Source organism: Chionomys nivalis, chromosome 11, assembly GCF_950005125.1.
Source record: "Chionomys nivalis chromosome 11, mChiNiv1.1, whole genome shotgun sequence".
NCBI classification, from domain to species: domain Eukaryota; kingdom Metazoa; phylum Chordata; class Mammalia; order Rodentia; family Cricetidae; genus Chionomys; species Chionomys nivalis.
In genome coordinates this window covers 11929239-11948716 of record NC_080096.1, presented here as the reverse complement: position 1 = coordinate 11948716, position 19478 = coordinate 11929239, and the positions used below count along the sequence as shown (strand labels likewise).

General features: G+C 53.7%; 1 protein-coding gene and 1 non-coding gene across 2 annotated transcripts in view; both read right to left on the bottom strand.

Moving 5' to 3' along the window:
- Nucleotides 1–12950, bottom strand: part of Padi1 (peptidyl arginine deiminase 1) — a 33256-nt gene extending 20306 nt beyond the window's left edge. The window contains exon 1 of the mRNA XM_057784706.1: nt 12859–12950. Within this exon, the coding sequence (XP_057640689.1) occupies nt 12859–12950 (92 nt within the window). The remainder of the gene's footprint in view (nt 1–12858) is intronic.
- A 5444-nt stretch (nt 12951–18394) lies between these two features.
- On the bottom strand, nt 18395–18501 carry LOC130884555 (U6 spliceosomal RNA). The gene has a single exon (XR_009058076.1). It is a non-coding gene; the product is annotated as a U6 spliceosomal RNA (small nuclear RNA).
- Nucleotides 18502–19478: the final 977 nt, after the last annotated feature.

Genomic DNA, 19478 nt, shown 5'->3' with positions numbered 1-19478 from the left:
CAGAATGAAAGAACCAGCTCTCTCTGACCTCCACTCACATAGTGCACACACAGAGAGTTTAAACATAATTTGTTAATTGGTGTGGGAATACCCATCTCAATTATGGGTGGGGCCATTTCCTGGGCTGGGGATCCCAGACTGTACAAGGGCAGAGGGAGGGCTGAGCAGAAGCATGGCTGCTCTCAGGGCTCCCTTCTGACTCTGCATACGTGACCAGCTACTTCCGGCTCTGGCTGCCTGACTCCCCACTGTGGTGGGTGCACTTGAACGGTGGACCAGGTTAAGCCCTTCCTCCTTTCAGCTGATTTCACTGTGTTGCTTTATTACAGCAACGAGAGGAAACACTAAGAAACCCCTCCCTCACCCCTCTAGCTAAGGCTGCATCCCCTGCGTACCTGCCCTTCTCTGCTTTACCGACAGTGGGTGTCGCTGTCTAGCTGTCCTGCCAGCATAGTTCCAGAGGGCAGCCAGTTTGCCTCGCTTGCCGCTGGATCCTCAGAGAGTGCGTGGACACTCAGCAGACACGTGGGAGGGAGAGATGGATTTCCACTTCCTGCCAACCTCGGGGTTCCCTAAGGCCCGTCTGCACTGGAGCAGGGTGACGGTACCCACTGACATGGGCCCCACCTTACAGCAGCCTCTCCCTGTCCACCTGACACCGGGTACCCAACTGAAGCGCCAAAGGTCTTGGCCCTGGAGACACAGGGATCCATCAGTCTGCTGGGCCTCTCAGCTGCTGGACCACCTGCTTGAGGTCCTTCTGCAGCCACAGTTGTGGGGTGGACACAGGCTACTGTGCACCCAGGGTCAAGTCAGTAGGGTCTTTTGACTGACGATACAAGCTGCCTATCTCTGTCAGGCTCTAGCCTGGTCTCGGGCCCCACAAAGCCCTCTTCCCTGAGGAGCCGTGCCCTGAGGAGCATCAGAAGAGGGGGACACACACCCATGTCTCTCTCCCCAACTCTCCAGTGCTCAGGGCGGTCTACCTTAGTGCCTCATAGCTGATGAAGTCACTGAAGACAAGTACACTTACAGAGGTCCCCCTGACTACAGAGACAGGGTGGGAGGCTTTTCTCACATCCTTCTGAGAATTCATCCATATACACCTCCGGGAAAAACCCTCCCACAGCCTCTTCTTAGTCACCCTGTCCCTGCCAAGTAACTGTCTTCATTGACAAGCGTGATGATGGCCACAATTCCTCTGGTCACACCCTAGGGCTCCCCACAACCTCACCGATGAGGCAGAAGCAGAGGGGAGGGGTCCCCAGAGCACAGGCCACCCCTGACCCACAGTCAGATCCTCCTTCCCTCTGCACTCCCATTGCCATGGAAACTGCACATGTCCCATCCCCTCCACTTCTTCCAGGTGTCATGAGCATTTGATTTAGAGTCCCGTTGACCACCGCAGTGGCCAAGTCCTCCTGCAGCCTTATCCCCGTGATTATGGCCATTCTACCCACACAGCTTGGGGCCCCAGCTGATCCTTGCTCCTCCCTGTCATCCCAGACTGGCCTTGAGCTCTATATAACTAAGGGTGGCCTTGACTTCCGGATCCTCCAGCCCTTGAAGTGAATTGTTTAGTCACCAGCTTGCACAAAGCCCCCTCCCTCCCTCCCTCCCTGCTGGCTGTCCCTCTGCCCCTGCCCCTAGAGGGTACCAGCTCCCAGCACTCTGCAGTCTGCCTTCCCCCGGTTTTATTTGGCAATGGCACCAGCTCCTGACCCCAGGCTTCCAATGCAGCTGCCTCCATCCGGCCTCAGGCATCTCTGTGGCAGGCCCCACACACGGTCATTACTAAGGACCAACCCGCTGTGAATTGCCCTGTCAGTACCCATGAGACCACTGCTGAATCCTGACACCCCTACACCAGGCCGCAGTCCCCTGACCTGACCCTCTCTGCCTTTGAAGCTTTGGTCCTGGGACATTTTTGGCCGAGCTTTCTCTCTGCCAACTGCCTGGCTTAACTGCCAAGGCCAGTTCTTCACTCAGTTCCTGAACTGTGCTGGAGACAAGGGATCTTCTGGATCTGGGGCTGCTGACCTTGAAAATGACCTCGACACTGCCTGACTGTTGATCTCTCTCTCTCTCTCTCTCTCTCTCTCTCTCTCTCTCTCTCAACTATTGCCACCTTCCCCTTCTCCCCAGGGCAGGGCACCTGCCCATCACCTGTACTTATCACACCTGTCTCTTAACCCCACCCAAGCCTGTCCCTGGCTTGCGCCAGGGGTGTCATTTCCACCCCCTTCCCTTCTCCCTCATATCCAGCTCACGTACACTCCAAACGCCTTCCATTTTGATGGTCATTGCTCCCTCCACTGTCACCAGGCTGTCGGGTACCCACGGTCTGTGGAACACCCCTCAGCCTTCCTCCCTACCCAGGCCACCAGCGTCACTCCAACCCCAGACCCAGAACCCTTTCTCCTCTTGCTTGAAACTTGTCCCTAACTGGCTGCAAGGCCCCAGTCTCTGCTCGCTTTCCCTCCGTTTAGCCTCACCGATGCGTCCTTTGCTGTCTCATCTCCAGCCCCAGGTTTAACAATGTTTATTATAAGACCTATTAACAGCCGGGCAGTGGTGGCGCACGCCTTTAATCCCAGCACTCAGGAGGCAGAGGCAGGCGGATCTCTGTGAGTTCGAGACCAGCCTGGTCTACAGAGCTAGTTCCAGGACAGGCTCCAAAACCACAGAGAAACCCTGTCTCAAAAAACCAAAAAAAAAAAAAAAAAGACCTATTAACATAAACAAGGTATATCCTACAGTTGCTACACTGTATGTTACTCCTTATTGGCAAGCATGGAATAAAGTCTGTAGAACCCCCTTCTCGCTGTAGCTGGCCATGGGAGCAGCTCATACCACAATTGGACAAGGCAGTAGCATCTGTCCCAGACTGATCCTTATCTCATCAATAATGCTATTGCCATTGAATCTGATGGGTGACCTGATTGTGGCTTGAGATGTGTGTGAAATGCAGGTGTGTGTGTACCCAGCATCTCCTCCCTCGGTCAGCAACCTCAGAGTCAGTGCTGGAAAGTGCAGTGGTTTGAATGACCCCATTGGGTCGGATATTTGAATGCTTGATCCCCAGTTGGTGGAAGTATTAGGAGGTGTGGCCTTGGAGGAGGTGAATCACCGTGGGGTGGGCTTGGAGGTTTCAAAAATCCAGGCCATTGCCAGTTAGCTCGCTCTCTCTCTCTCTCTCTCTCTCTCTCTCTCTCTCTCTCTCTCTCTCTCTCTCCTGTCTTCTGCTAGTGGAGCAAATGGAAGCTCTCAGCTACTGCTCTGGCACCATGCCTGCCTGTCTCCTGCCACACTCCCCGCTGTGTCAAACGATAGGCTGCATGGGGACTTGAAGTCAATCTGAGGTCTGGCCACCCTCACAGGTAGGGACCAGTTGTGACTTCCCTTGAAAGGCAACTATAGGCAGAGCAAGCCTGCAGAGCCCTTCCCTGGGGCATGGAGGAGCCTGTCCAGCCCGATTCTGCTGCCTTCAAGACTTTGGCCACCCTCACCCTGTCTATGTCAGTAGCAGGTACCCTGCAAGGTCCCAGGGTGGCAGTGGAGTCATGGCTATTTCTTGTGGTGCCCAAGAGGGGCGGGTTTTGCCAGGAGGGTGCTGTGCGTCCTCAGCTTCTCATCCCCTTGGCATCCTGGCCCTACTCCTCCTAGAGCCTCAGGCATTGGGCTGGCACTACGGGTCATGTGGGTGGGCCATGAGTTAAGGGACAGGCGTGTGTGGGAGCTGGGGTAAGCCCAGGAAATCCACAGTTGGATCCGCTTCTGGTATACATTACCATGCCACCCGATGCCTCCCATGCTGCCTCTGCGGGGTATCTTGCTGGGAAGCTCCCAAAAGTGTGAAGTTCTGGTAAGCCTCCAGACTCACAGTCAAACGAAGCCTCCTCTCTAAAATGAAGGGGCAGGACTGGCATGGTGCATTCCCCTAATCCCAGCACTGGAGAGGCAGAGGCAGGAGGATCTCTGTGAGTTTAAGGCCAGCCTGGTCTACATAGCCAGCTCCAGGCCAGCTGGGGTTACATAGTGAAAGCCCATCTCAAACGTAATGGGGAGGAGCCAAAGGGGCTGTATTGGTTGGTTTTTGTCAACTTTGCACAAACGATGGTTATTTGGGAAGAATTCAGAAAACGCCCACATGAGATTGTCTTGCAGGCAAGTGTGTGGGGCGTTCTCTTGACTAATGACTGATGAGGGGGCTAGACTACTGCGGGCAATGCCATCCCTGGGCTGGTGGTCCTGGGTACTTTAAAAATGCAGACTGAGCAAGTCATGGAGAGAGATCCAGTAAGCAGCACTCCTCCAGGGCTGCACCAGCTCCTGCCTGCAGGTTCCTGCCATGAGTTCCTGCCGTGCCTTCCCGCAGTGAGGGACTGTGACCTTGGCTGGCAGCTGGAGGTGGTTCCTCACACTCTCCCCAGTGGTTAGAGAACAGTTCCTTTTGCTAGGCCGTGGCAAATAAACCCTTTCCTCCCCATGTTTCTTTAATCACTGTCTACATCACAGCAACAGAAACAAGTTAGAACAGGGGCTATGATCACTTCCACTGTTGTTCTCCAACCCAAGCCACCATCTTCATCTCCGTGCCCATCGTCAGCCTGAGAAGTCTCCCAAGGCCTCCACAGAGTGTGACCTCCCTGACCCACTCCACCTTGGTTTTTCTCCCCCATAAAATGGGCACATTTACAGAGCCACCCCGTGGTCTGGTGAGGATTCTGGCGATGCTGTAAAAAGCTGTGCTATGTTTGGTGGCTGCCACCGTCACTCTTCTTGGTCTGTGCCACCTGCCCTGGCTTAGCACCACTGCCCCCCTCTTCCTTGGCAGCCTACAATACTTGGACCTGTCTTCAGGTCTGCCCGTATGCTGGAGAGTAGGGGTGCCAGCCTGTTTTGTCCTGTAGGGTCTCCTGCCTGGTGCCAGGAGGAGGGCCACCCAAACCAGCCACGGGAGAGGCCATCAGAACCTAGAGAGTCCTTAGAGAGCAGCAGCAAGAGGGAGAGCAAGATGACGCTGAGTCCCAGCCTTCCCCAGTCTGCCCACTCTCTCAGTCAAGGTATACCTGCCTGCCTGCTGGGGCCATCAGCCTGGACTGCTGGAGTTGCGGAGGGGGCGGGCTCCGAGCACCTCATTTAGCTTAGTTTGTCATACTCTTGACCTCTTTGCTTCCCCATAACCCTCTCAGGTGGGCGTTTCTTTCTCTGTTTAAGAGATGACAACATTGTCTCAGAGAGCTGAGATAACTTTTCTCAGGTCATACAGCAGCGAGCCACACACTTATCCCCCATCTCTCACGTGGGCTGATATCATAAGGAGCATGTGACCTGGGCATGTCCTGCTGAGGGGAGATCACATGGGAGGTCGTGGGAAGAACATGGAAATGGCAAACTCTCATCCAAGCTCCTCTTGGAGGCTTTCTTTGTGAGGGAGCCTGGGTGACGAAGCAGGAAAGTCACCATCCTGTTTCTGTCCCCTCCTAACTACCTAATCCTCTCAAGGTTAGCTAGGCCAGAGCATGGTGCCTGTGACTTTCTGGTTCTGAGAACAGCGAGCACACACTTTATATGCTGCCTGGGGTCCCAGGGAGGCTCATCTTGGCCAGGCCGCACCCCAGCAGGCCACAGTCTGAGCGCTTCCCATGCCAGGCTCCAGAAGTCTACCTTTCGGGCCACATGTCGCTCCAGGCTAGGAAGCTTGCTGCCTGGTCTCAGGAAAAGGATGAGGAACGAGACCTCTGTGCCACCCCCCACACACACACACACAACTGGGGCATTGCCAGCAACTGGGCTGGAGCTGGGTAAGCAGGGCTTATGAGAGGCCTGGGCTGGGTGGTGGCCCAGCAGAAGCAGGGGGTGCATGCTGTCTCATAGACAGAAACAGGGAAGGTCACAGGTCCAGGTGACTGGGAGCTGAGGAAGGGTGGCGGGTCAGACCCTGCCACACAACTGGCGGTCCCCCAGGCTGATCTGGTCCCCAAAGTCTCTGCCCTGAGAGCCACTAGTGCTTCTGTTTCATCTGCTTTTGGCTCAATCTGAATACCCTTGTACTGTATGATGTGGGCACTGTGGGATGCAGTGAAGAATGGCACCCAGAAGAGGCACCGTGGTCCCTGTTCTCTCTGACTCCATCCCCAGCCTGCAGAACAGGGGTGATGCCTGGGTGTGCAGAGCAGAGAGGAAGCCCTGAGTAGTCACATACGGTTTACTGCAGAGATCCCAGAGCATGTGCATTGCCCTGCCCTGCCCTCCCCCCACACCCCTTATACAGACCTTGCAGCATGGCACATTTTCAGAGATCAGGCTCCCCTGAGGTAGAGCTTATAGAATCAGGCAGACCTGGGTTCAAATCCCAGCCCCAGCAGTTGAATTCAGAAAGTCTCTCAATCTCTCTGTCTTAGTCTCTTTGCAAAGTGGAGATCATAGTGATTTCTGCCTTGCAAGCTTTCTATAGGAGTTAATAAGAATATTGTGGGAAGCACTCCTAGCAGCCACAGCCACGGCTGCTATGAACAGGGTCTGGTCTGAGAGGCGTGAGGAGTGGGTACCACACAGGAAGAGAGACATGGGGTCTGAGAGGCGTGAGGAGTGGGTACCACACAGGAAGAGAGACATGGGGTCTGAGAGGCGTGAGGAGTGGGTACCACACAGGAAGAGAGACATGGGGTCTGAGAGGCGTGAGGAGTGGGTACCACACAGGAAGAGAGACGCGGGGTCTGAGAGGCTTGAGGAGTGGGCACCGCACGGGAAGAGAGAAGGGACCCATGGATGAGAATGCTGCAGTGACCCCTTCACTCTCAGCAGACCAAGGAGCCAGATCAGTTGGACCACCACACAAACTAGCGTCTACAGCAGTGATTGATATCTAAGATGCCAGCACACAGGAGGCAGAGGCAGAAGGAACAGGAGTTCAAGGCCGACCTGGATCATCTAGCAAGACCTATCTTAAAATAAATAAGCAAATAAAACCAGAGACTGGGGAAACAGCTCCATTGGTAATTACTTGCAAGTATAAGGACCTGAATTCAAAGCCCAAAATCCAAATTAAAAAACCTGGGTGTGGGCTGGAGCAATGGGCCAGTGGTTAGGAGTGCTTACTGCTCTTGCAGAGGACCCAGGTTCAATTCCCTGCACCCACTAGACAGCTCACAATTGCCTGTAACTCTAGTTCCAAGGGATCTGATGCCATCTTCTGACCTCCTTGGGCACTGCATGCATGTGGTGTATGCACACACACACACACACACACACACCAACAGATAAAACAGCCATAAGAATTAAAATAAAAATAAAAACCTGGGTGTGGTGGCTCATGCACCCAGGAAGACTCCATAGGAATCTCACTGGAGATTACTTTCCAGAGAGTGTATTCTAATAGGCAAGTCCCAGGTCCCTGTCTGAAAGAAGCCAGGGTGGATGGCTCTTGAGGAAATACATCCAAGATTATCCTCTGACCTCCACCCGCACATGCACATACAGGAACACCAACACACACACACGTGTGCATGCATGTACACACATACCACATATACGCACACAACACACACAGCACACACACAGCACACACACCACAACACACAGCACACACACACATATCACATGCACACACACCACACCTCACCACACACACATGCCCTCCCGACATGCACACAGCACACATACAGAGCACACATACACCACACCACACACGCCACGCAATGCACGTTCAGGAACAAGAACAAACATCCCGCACACTGTCTCTCAGTGAGTTTCCCTCAGCAAGCACAAGTCAGGTGGACTCAATGCCCCAGAGCTCAGCAGAGCAGGTGAGAGTGTGTGCTGAGTGATGGGGCAGGGGGGTGGCAGGGGAGATAGCAGGGGGCTCTTCAGCCAGGTGGAGGGGGCACCAGCCAACCTTGGCTTTCCCCTCAGTCCTCCTTTAGCCGTCTGCAGTCGGCAGGAGTCATGAAGGGTCATGGCTGGGCCAGCACCATGCGGACACATTTCCTTAAGGTGTACACCATATTGGGTGTGTCTGTGACCTCTCCTTCCCAGAGATAGCGATCGGAAGCTCAGGAACACCTTGCTACGCCCTGCCATTGCTCAGTGCTGGCTGCCTAGCCAGCCCAGGAGGAAGGCCGGAGACAGGCAGGTCTCCCCACAGTGGGAACAGGGGCCCAGGTGGCAGCTGTCACTCTTATTCTTCGGAGCAGAGGAAGACTAGAGCCTGGACCAAAGTACCCTGAGAGAAAGGGCCCTGATTGGGAGTCAGTGCAATGAGTCATGTTCCTCTCGTCAAAGCAGATCTGAAGCCTGTGGGTGATGAAATTCCTCACTAGTACAGTGGGAGGACGAGGGATGCCGGCTGTATGGCACACAATAGGTGACGTCACCCCCACCTAGCTAGCCTGAGAGAAAGCAAGCTCAGAGGGGTTAAGTGACAGGCCCAAGGTCACACAGCCTGCAAGGACCAGTACGACCCCTCTGCTATTCTGTTCTGAGAAGCCACCCAATTGGCCACCTCTGGGCGCTTCTTCCTATATAGTGCACCCAGGTTAGTATTGGCCGGGTGGGGGAAGGGAGATCTAGCCCTCCTCTCTCCTCACTAAGACTGAGATTGGGCCCACACTCACCCATGTCCAGAGCCTTGGTGGCCCACCTGACTCACAGCATGCCTACTGCCCTTGGGAAGTCGTGACCTATCTTCTGTCCAGCCTAAACAACTCTATGCTCAAGACCTAGGCCAGGTTTGGTCAGATGTCTGGCCCCAAGCGCTTGTTGGAAGCACTTGCTAGTAGGGCTACAAGTGGCCTTGAACTCTAACAGAGAATGACTGGGGTCCTACTCTGGGGCCCAGAGTACACGTGGAGGCCCAGACACGGAGGCCAGGTTTGTGCCCCTGTCCACAAGATCCAGCTTTCTCAGTGCCAGCCCCAGGCCTGGGTGCTTTGGAATCCTGGCCTTTCCCACTTGTGGCTGGATTCCATCCTGCCCTCTCCAGATGTCTAGGGTCCTTATCCAGCTTGGCATGTCCCCATTCCACACATCCTGGGAGGCAGGGCCACAGTGAAGGGGGGGCACACTCATCAAATGAATTCATCCTGAGGATAGGGAGGCATCCACACCTAGGCAGTCAACCCCCTCCAGGTCCACACTGCTCAGGACAGCAAGCACTGGACCTGGCTGGCCACGGCCTGGCCCGTCACCCTGACCCCCAGCCCCAAGAGACCCTGACCCCGCCCGGGTCCAGGGACGAGAAAGCAGAACCAGGGCTTGAATGTGAAGCTGCTAAGAACCCAGGAGGAGGACCCAAGGAACAAGTCATACACCAGGATCCAAATGCCAGAAAGAAGAGGTCTGAGGGTGCTGGAGGGATGGATCCTCAGCCAGCTCAGCACCGTCTGAGGGTGCTGGAGGGATGGATCCCCAGTCAGCTCAGCACCGTCTGAGGGTGCTGGAGGGATGGATCCCCAGCCAGCTCAGCACCGTCTGAGGGTGCCGGAGGGATGGATCCCCAGCCAGCTCAGCACGGTAGGTGGCAGCTGGTTCTGAGGAGCTGTGTCTGTGGAACTGAGGGAACGGACCTCTGAGACCAATACCAGTACCAGGTTTTCTGTTTTGACAGTTGAGGATTCGACCCAGGTGCTCCTGCACACTAGGCAAGCACTCTACCACGAAGCTACACACCAGGTCTCTTTTCCCTTTTGAGACAAGGTCTCACTTAGTGGCCCAGGCTGTGCTTGGACCCGCAGTCCTCCTGCCGCAGCCTCCCGAGTGGTGGAAGGACAAGTGTGTCCCCTCATCCTGCCTGATGCCAGCACTGTGTAGATGCCCACTGTCCACTCACTGTCCCACAACTGATGGCACTTAGGCCACCATGAAACCAGAATAGGGCCTCCTCTCTGTGGCCTCATAGTCCAGGAACAACGTAAGCATTTGGATGTGACCTCCAAATAAGGGCACCCCTCCTTCTGTAGGTACAAGGACAGGCTGGAGCAGTGAGAGAGAGAGCCCTGCCTGGTCCCAGTGGCGCCTACAGCCTGTCAGTCCCTTGAATTAGGATCCCATCAATCCTATAATTACTTCCCTGGCGGCCCGGCCCAGCTTGCCCATGCCCGGTGAGTTCTGAGAGCACTGATCTACATGGCACTGGACACAGCCAGCCAGACACACTGCAGGGCATTGCTGGTTTGGAATTCAGGAGGCCTAGGAGATGCTCAGACATGGTCCTCCCCGTGGCTCCATACTCCTGCATCCCAAACCCCAGAGCTATAGGACCGGAAACCCTATTCGGCTTTGCTGAAAGGTAGGAGAGAATGTTGAAGCTGCCCATTGGAGTGAGGTCGGTGCTGACGTGGCCTATTGGGAATGGGAGTCACAGCCTGCTGGGGCATAGGCCTCAAATGCTGAGATAATCCATGAGGAAATTGGGGCAATGGTGCTGAGATAGCCCAATGAGGGGGGTCTACAGCACCTGCTGAATCTGGTTACCCCTTAGTACACAATTAACCACACATCCGAACATTTTTCCAAATAGCCAGGCCATGCGGCCCCTGGGGAATGAATCACTTCCTCTGATGTCACCTTAAGCGCTGTCACCTGGAGGCTCACACTCTGGGCAGCTCAGGGACTGACACACCAACCACTTGGGGGGCCTTTCCCTGGCTTATCAGCAAGCAAGACCAGTTCTAGGCCTCAGCTGGAGCTAGTCACCAAGCAAAGGGGTGGGGGAGCCCCAAATTCATCATTCATCATCAAGTGTGACCCGACTCCCACTCAGCCCCTGGGGGAGCCTCAGGCTTCTGGAAGTCCCACTGGCTTGCCCATCCAAGGCACCTTTCCCCACTGCCACTGATTTCTGGGCAGGAGAGCCCTCCTCAGGGCTAACTCCTATGCTACCCCATAAACTCTGGGTAGCTGTGATGCTGGTCACTACTTGGGGTGCAGAGTGACAGACACATCAGTCCCTCCTAGAGCCAGCCAAGGGACTCCACAGCCAAGACGGCTTCCTCTGCTCTTATCTGGGTCTGTCATCCTGAAGGATGCTAAGGGCTTGGTGTTCCCACCACATATCCTACTTTGTCCCCTCTCACCTCTGAGGAGCCATAGGAAGAACAGACGTGGGGGTGCCCGCAGTCAGCACAGCCTGCCAGGCACCTGCAAAGGAAAGGGTTCTCCATATGCACGTCTCAGTTACCCCCAAGCTATGATGGGGTTCCCATTGACTCTCAGGGGCAGAGGCAGGCTCACAGGAAGTGCAGTGGCATGCCCAAGGTTGCACAGCCAGGGACCAACAGGACCAGGATGCGCTAGCTGATCACACATTCTCCATGCTGAGTTTCAGAGGGTCCAGCGCACCCAATCCGAGTTTGGCACACACGGTAGAGATAATCTGGTGACGAAGGCAGACCTGGCTCCCTGCCAAGTGCCTTAGTAGAGTAACACAAGCCTGAGGTTTGAAAGAACCTTCTAGAAACAACCTTGTCCCTAGGTGAGAGCAGGGGCCTGGGATCAAGTAAGGGGGACCCATGGGCTCTCCTTCCCTGGCAACAATGTCAAATCAGGATGGCCAGATGCAGTACAGGAAGGCTAGTCTCAGTTGAGTGTCAGCTAAACTGCAGGCTGCAGGAGACAGATGTCCCTCCCATGCCATCGCTAAAAATTCACTGGGGGCTGGCTCTGAAGTAGAGCACTTGCCCAGCATGCGTAAGGTCCCAGGAAATGCCAAAGACGTTCTCTATCTGTGTCTCTTTCCTTTCCCTCTCCCTCCCCCAGCTCCACTCAGTGGACTCTATTCATGAAATCTAGAATCCTATGCTAAACAGACAGGAGTAGATATGATCCCCCTAGGCATATAGATCTGACGAGACCAGCTGGAGCTCTGGTCCCCAGCAGCAGATAGTCACAAGTTCCTGCTTATCCCTCCGCATTCCTGTCACCTGGCTTCCACACCACTACTAGAGAGGGGGACAGTTAGACAAAGCATCAGTGGAATTCAGGTAACTGAATTGCTTCACCCGCCTGGCTGGGCAAGCCCAGGGACTGAGTCCCAACGGTGATCTGAATTCAGATGGTGTACTGGGAACTCCCAGCCCTCAGCACCCTTTGGAAGGCACCTAGAGCTCCAGAGGTCCCAGGCATCACCACAACCACCTTCCCTGGCAGCCAGACAAAGAGCTGAGGCTGTACTGGGTCCCTGCATCCCTGTCTAAACAGAGCCAGGACAGGAAAGACTTGGGTCAGTGGGGAAACCGATGACATGGCTGTCCTATTCAAATGTCTCTATTGCCACTATCAGAACTGCCATCAAGGCCACTTCGACAGCCATCATCGTCACCACCTTCATCTCTTGCCAGCCCAAGTCCCAGGCGGTGCTTCAGGATCATTTCTTAAATTAAGTCATTGAGTTATCCCTTGGCCACTCCCTCTTAATCCTAGTTACTCTGGTTGTCCCTGGCTGGCCTCCAAGGGTCAAGATGTCACATGCACACCCCTAACCACAGAGAGGTGGAAAATTGGCAAGACACGGAGGGAGGGAGGGGGGAGGGAGGGAGGGAGGGGGACCCAACCCTCTTCCCTGGCTTAGAGCCCCAGCTCCTTCTGAAACTCCACTTAAAGACTGGCATGTAGAACCCAGACAGAGCTTGGTCCCAAGACGCAGAGTAATCTTCTGAGGCTACTACCCTCATCCAGGGACTGGAGCCAGTGTCCTGACCCCAGAGCACCTGGGTAGACCCTGTTCCCTTCCCTCCCAAGCTCTGGAGCCAGTTCCACCTTCTCTGGTGTCGAAACATCATCCTGCCTACACCCTCCTGCATATTCTTTGGCCTGGGGATCCCCCACCAAAGCACAGGAGTGTACCCCAGCTCTTACCTGTAGACATTCACCAGCGTCTCCACACCTACCACACACACGGCGTGAGTGGGCTTCTTCAGAGATAACTGCACAGCTCTCTGTGGGGCCATCCTGTGCCCAGCTCCCAGCCTTCTGTTTGGGCTAGCTCAGGTGCCCAGCAGCCACAAGCCCCGGCTGCCTCCCCGGCTCCCCAGCTCTTCTTGGGGACACCTGGCTGCCGGGCAGGAGCGTGCGTTCTAATGGGTTGGTGCTCTCTCCTCCCTTTTAATTTCACCCTGCAACCTGGGGAGCCTGCCCGAGCCTGGTCCCCACCTCCTGGCACCACGCCCAGTCACCTAAGTCATGGGCTGTCAATCTAGAAGGCTGGGAGGGAGGTGTCTGAAGCTCTCTGTGGGGTGGGAAGGAAAGGGGCCCTGGGAACAGCCGGGTTCAGCTGCCACCAGGAAATTCAGGGGGTCTAGTCATCTCATTCTTAGGCTCTCATGCCTGAACCCACACTGTGTTAGCCTTTCTGAGGGCTCCATGCGAGGCACCAGCTAAGCAATTTGTAGATCCTGCCTCCTATGTGTGGCAAGCCAGTCTTCAGGGTCAGCTCAGTGAATGAGCATTGGATGGTTCTAATCCCAGCTGTGGCACTCAGAGCCACTGAGGGGACAGGGTCACTTAAGTAAGCTCTACATGACTTCGTTTGGCCCATGTGTCTAACAGCCTCTGTAACATGGAACCTATGGGGTGAGAGGTCAGGGCAGTGGGAGAGAGATATCCTGGGCTAAAAGACGTGCTGGTGGCTGCTCGGGTCTCTAGAACATTGCTAGTGGGTGGCAGAGATGCCTGCCCCCAGTTCCACCTGACCTACACACCACACGGTGAGGCGATGACCTGGTGCCCGGAATTCAGGCAATGGTGAGCACCTTTGACCAGCCACAGGGGTGGGGACTTGACCAGGGCCTCAAAGTGTTAGCCACCATCCCTGGCTTCACTTCCATGACTTCGTTCCCACAGTGGCCCCGTAAGGCGGGTCTGAATTATCCCCATGTGATCGTGGAGGATGGAGGTTTTCTCAGGATCTTACGCAGCCTTCCCATAAGCAAAGCTAGGACCAGAGGCGGTGTCACATGACTATGGTCTACACAAACCTGTTGATGCACCATCCCCAATATTGTTTTCTTATTCAAGGAAATTTACTGCCTTAAAGGTGAAGACGACCTATGGGGAAACGTCAAGAAAATAAAAGTTACACAGAACGCGTTTGTTAATTTTCACGTATGTTCTTCTGATCATGTATGTGTAACTGTGTGTATGAGAGACAGGCACAAGCACAGACACAGAGACAATTGAAATGGCTTTCTAACTTGACTTTGTTTTTCTTCTCTCCTTTCTTGCTGGAAGGCCAGCCTCAAACTCACCACACAGCTCAGGATGACCTTGAACTCTTGATCCTCCTGCTGCCATTGCCGGCATTCACTGTAGTGATACCCAGTTTTTTTTCTAATACTATTTATTATGTATACAATATTCTGTCTGTGTGTATGTCTGCAGGCCAGAAAAGGGCACCAGACCTCATTACAGATGGTTGTGAGCCACCATGTGGTTGCTGGGAATTGAACTCAGGACCTTTGGAAGAGCAGGCAATGCTCTTAACCACTGAGCCATCTCTCCAGCCCCGTGATATCCAGTTTTACGTGGCACTTGGGATCTGTTTAGCTGGGTGGTGGTGGCACATGCCTCTAATTCCAGCACTTAGGAGGCAGAGTCAGGCAAATATCTGAATTTGAGGCCAACCTGATCTACAGAGTGAGTTTCAGGACAGCCAGAGCTACACAGAGAAACCCTGTCTTGAAAACAACAATAACAACAACTTCATTTTACCTATAGACATCAAGGCTAAGCCTCAGTTTTCTCCCCAGATACAGAATCCAGAAAAGCAGCTCTTCAGAAGTGATCTCTCCACCACTTTTTCCCCAAACCAGAAGAACCAGGACCCCAGTCATTTTGTCTAAACCTATCTAGCGGTAGAAACATACCCATTTCCATGAAACAGAGTAAGGAATGTCAAGTGAGCTCCCCCAAAGTACACAGGCTTTCATTGAGGAAGTCTGGATGGATGAAAGGAGGGATTGATGGATAGACTGGTGGATAGATGAACAAAGGAATGAGTGGACAGATGGGCGATGGATAGACAAATGGATGGAAGAGAAGAGACACAGGAGGAGGAAGCTGATTATAAGAAGCGATCCGCAAGAAGACCATGGTAATGACATGATGGGGACAATGGCAGTGCTGTTGGCAATGAGGTCTGCCATACTAGTAATCACAGACCCAACCTCACCCTGCGCCAGACAGTTTGTAAGACTCTTCCACATATTCGCTCCTCCAACATTCCCAACAATTCCAGGTGACAAGTTCCTATCAAGCCTGAAGACCCATGGCCTGGCTGTGCTCTTAGCCAGTGTGGGGAGGGCAGGGGCCAGTAGGACTTGGCTTCTCTCCAAGAGGTCACTCTCAGGCTTGAGGGAAAAGAAGGGAGATAAGGAGGGCTGTGGAGGAATGGGCAGGGGTATCGTAAGATACACCTCTATTTTACAGGGGTAGGAACCGAGGCCAAAGCTAAGACGCACTTCCAACACCGGTTTTCTGCACATGGACCTCCTCACCTCTACCCGGGCTCCTGAGCATCCACAGGTCCCTGCCAGGGGAGCATTAGGTCCTTGGCTCCTTCTGTGTACTTTCCCATGTTGCTCAAACAGGCTTTGTGAACTATGTGAACAGTTATTTGCACTGTTTTAGAAAATAGCATTACTGTCTTTATTCTCTCGTTGGAGGAATCCTACACATCTCCTCTCCAGCCCCCTCTGGGGACTCTGAACCTTCCTTACCTCTCTTCCTTACCTGGGAGACACCATGACCTGCCCAGGCCCCTGCCCTACCCACAACCCACAAAGTCACATCCTACACGTCCAGGTTGTGGTCTCTTTGAACTTGAGCCTCCAAGTTTGATGGGTCAGACCTAGGAGCAGCGGGGGTGGAAGCTGGGTGAGTTCACCACTTCCTCCACCAATGAAATATTCAGCCCACAGTTCCTGCCCTGGCTGGGGCAGCTGAAAAGACAATGCTATGCTGGGGACAGCTGTCCTGAGACTGTGGGACTGAGAGATTCTTCCAGCATGCCCCACGCACAAGCTGGGGATATGGCAGCTGGGCAGGTGTCTAGGGCTGGGCTCTGACATCCGTGTCCCACCGCTTCACTAGCTTTGTGGAAGCCAATCATTTTTCTTTGTGCCGGGATACAACAGGTAGCACACCGACAAGATCCTGTCCTCGTGGGGCTCAGACAGCATGGAGCTGTACACATAGTGACAGCCAGGCAATGAGCAAGGAGGATGAGGAACAAAAGGGGTGGGGAGCATTATATGAGGTGGTTGTTCGAGGGAGGCTGGGCTATACAAATGAATTGGGAATAAGACGGAAAAACAATACCACAGACACTTACACATACACACATATGCATACACACATATGCACATAAACACACACATACATACACATACACACACATATACACACACATACTCTTAGTAAGTCCTAGGGTGCGGCTGAGTTCAGAGACTATGATTCCTGCCCCCTCTAGGGCCCCAGCTCCCCATGTGTGGAACTAGATCAGAATTCTCACCCAAAACACCTTTCAGGTGGTCAGAGAGGAGCGGTCAGAGGTGAGGTGACAGGGCTGGGTGGCTACTGTGGCCCAGGGACACAGCCTGCCTAGGCTGACCACAGTTGCTGTTCCCTGAGAACAAAACCCCGATACACTGCATCATGGTGTGGGCTCTGGGTAAGGATAGGGTTAAGTCTGTTTGGGGAGGTCCCTGAATGTCTGTGAGGTTAGGCACCTGGGCCAGGGGAGCCCTGGCAACCAGCAAGACATAGGAACGGCCAGTCCAGGTCTTGGGACAAATCTGAGGGATCCTGAGGCTGCCTGGGGACTGCCAACCCCAGCTGTGGCTCTTCCAGGCCCAGGACCCCCCACACACACTGTGCTTGCCCAGGGCAGCCTGCAGGGAGGGGCACCTGTAGAGCCCCTAGCTCCAGACCCCTTCCCGTTCCTCTTACCACCTCCCCTTCCAGGACCCCAGGGAACTGCAGGGACAGTCCCACCTGCTTCTGCTATGCCACCTTTGCTCTGAAAGATTCTCTGTCGCCATCAGAGGATCATGGCCTCTGGGCTCATTTTCTAGTCAGGTTAGTCTAAGCTTGAAGGAAGCGATGACTTACCCGAGGTGACATGGGAGAAATCACAGGAAGCTGAGCCAAGACCCAGAATATTCATTCGTTCGTTCGTTCGTTCGTTCGTTCGTTCATTCATTCATTCGCTCACTCATTCATTCGGCAGTCATCTAAGAGGGAACTTGTTATTTCTGGGTGCTACCCTAGAACCCAGAGTTCCAGACAGTGGGTGAGTGCTCTCCACTCTTGTTGGGGTCCTCCAGATAGCCTACAACTTCTTTCTGTACCACTGCCGCCAGGGCAGGCTTGCTGGTGCCTGGGGCATGGCCCCAGACGCTCTGACTCTCCGTGTTATGAGAAAGCTGCATACCCACCAATTCCCTGAGTGCAGGGGCCCCTGGGGCCAGTGGTTGCAATGGCAGGAAGGGGTGAGAGCCACAAGCCGCCACATGACTCTGCCAACCCTGTTCGCACAGAGCCAAAGCCCAGGCCCAGCTCTCTGCTGAGGGACACCTGAGGCCCCTGAGACCGTATGAACGGTGCTAAATGATACCTTTGCCGGGGCTGGGTCAGGCTTGGGCACCAGCTGAGCAGGCACGAGGATGCTGCCCTTAGGGGCTTAGGTTCCAGAGTGCCACCCTGCAGGTGACCAGTTCGGTGACCTCAGATCACTCTGCTCTTGGCCTCCACATCTCTAGAAATGGCGCTGAAGGGACCCTTTGCCCGCATCTTCAGTCTCCCCTTTTCTCGGCCTCAAACTCGAAGCTGTCACCCTCCAGCTCACCTTCCCCGCTTCCCAGTTTCTCTTGGTCACAGGGCCTCCCCTTCTCCATCACCACCACCTTGACCCAGACACCGCTGTCTCTCTTTGGAGACTTCGGCAGCTTCTGGTGTCCCAGGCCCTGGCTCGCTGAAATCCAATTATGTCTTTTCTCTCCTGAAAGCCTTCTGCACAGCCTCAGATGTGGGTCAGATGCTCACCTAGCATGCCTGAGGGCCTAGGTTCAATCCCCAGCACGGGATAAACAGAGTATACCTGTAACCTCAGCACCAGGAGAAAGAGAGGTAGGAGGATCAGGAGTTCAAGGTCATCCTCAGCTACATAGGGAGTTTGAGGCTAGTCTGAGCTACATGAGACCCTATCTCAACAAAATGAACAAACATTAAAAAAAATTCTAAAAACCCCCAGGATGGAGAAGGTGCCTGAGTGGGAAGCAAAGAGATTTTGTGACCTGGCCCTTGTGTTCCAATTGGGGATTGGCCAAGCCAAGGAACTGGGTACATGGCTGGAGTTCTACATGGCTCCTCTCAACGTCTCAGTCTTCTATTTTTTTTTTTAATGAAATGCTTCACAAACTTGCGTGTCATCCTTGTGCAGGGGCCGTGCAACTCTTCTCTGTTTTGCTCCAGTTTTAGTTTATATGCTGCTGAAATGAGCACTCAGGCTTCTCATTTATAAAATCTTCAATAATGCTCAAGTTTAGAGACATACATTGAATAGTAGCACACTTATGGCTGATGCTCAGGAAATCAGGAAACACAAGTCTGACTTGGCATTCTAGGTCCCCAAAAACCTCAACGACCCTCCTGACTGGATCCCTTGGCTTAATCCCTCTGGGCCTTCCTGCTGCTCCCGCTGGGACCTACTCCCTGAACTGGGGTTTCCATGAATGTCAGGCCTTTCAGCCCCCCAGGGCTCCTCCCCTCCACCTCTCAGTCCTTCACACATCCCAGAAGACTCAGCATTCATAGCCTTGGTGGGTTCACACTCCCATCATAGGAAAAAGAATTGGAGAATGCCCACATAACACACTCTCTAGGGCAGTGGTTCTCAACCTCCCTAACACTGCGACCCTTTAATACAGCTCCTCATGTTGTAGTGACCCCACCACACCATAAAATTACTGAATTGCTACTTTATAACTGTAATTTTGCTACTGTTTGAATCGTTCTGTAAATATCTGATATGTGACCTTAAAGGAGTTGCAACCCACAGGTCAAGAACTACTAATCTAGGGATTTTTTTTTCCTCCCCATATTAACTCAAAGGAGAAAGGGAGAGAGGAAGGCGGGACTGTTATGGAGTTTATCTGTATGGTAGATTTAGAGATGAGTTCCCTAGTAGACCAGGAAAAAGAGAAAGTAGCAGAGATCTCATGAATCATGCCATTCACAAAGTAAGACCAAGCCAGCTGAGGGAGAGAAGCCAGGCTCTTCTCAGCCCAGAGGTCTGACTCTGGGTGGAGTTTATAAATGGGTCACAGGAAGAATCCTGTGTGGTTTATGGGAGTCATATAGTTGTATCTGGATGGACCCCCAGGCTTGTCTGGGGGACGGTATCTACAGACACACACGCTCTGCCTCCGCTAAACTCTCCTCTGAGAATTTGTTGTTTTAAGCAAACTTTTGGGCAGGGA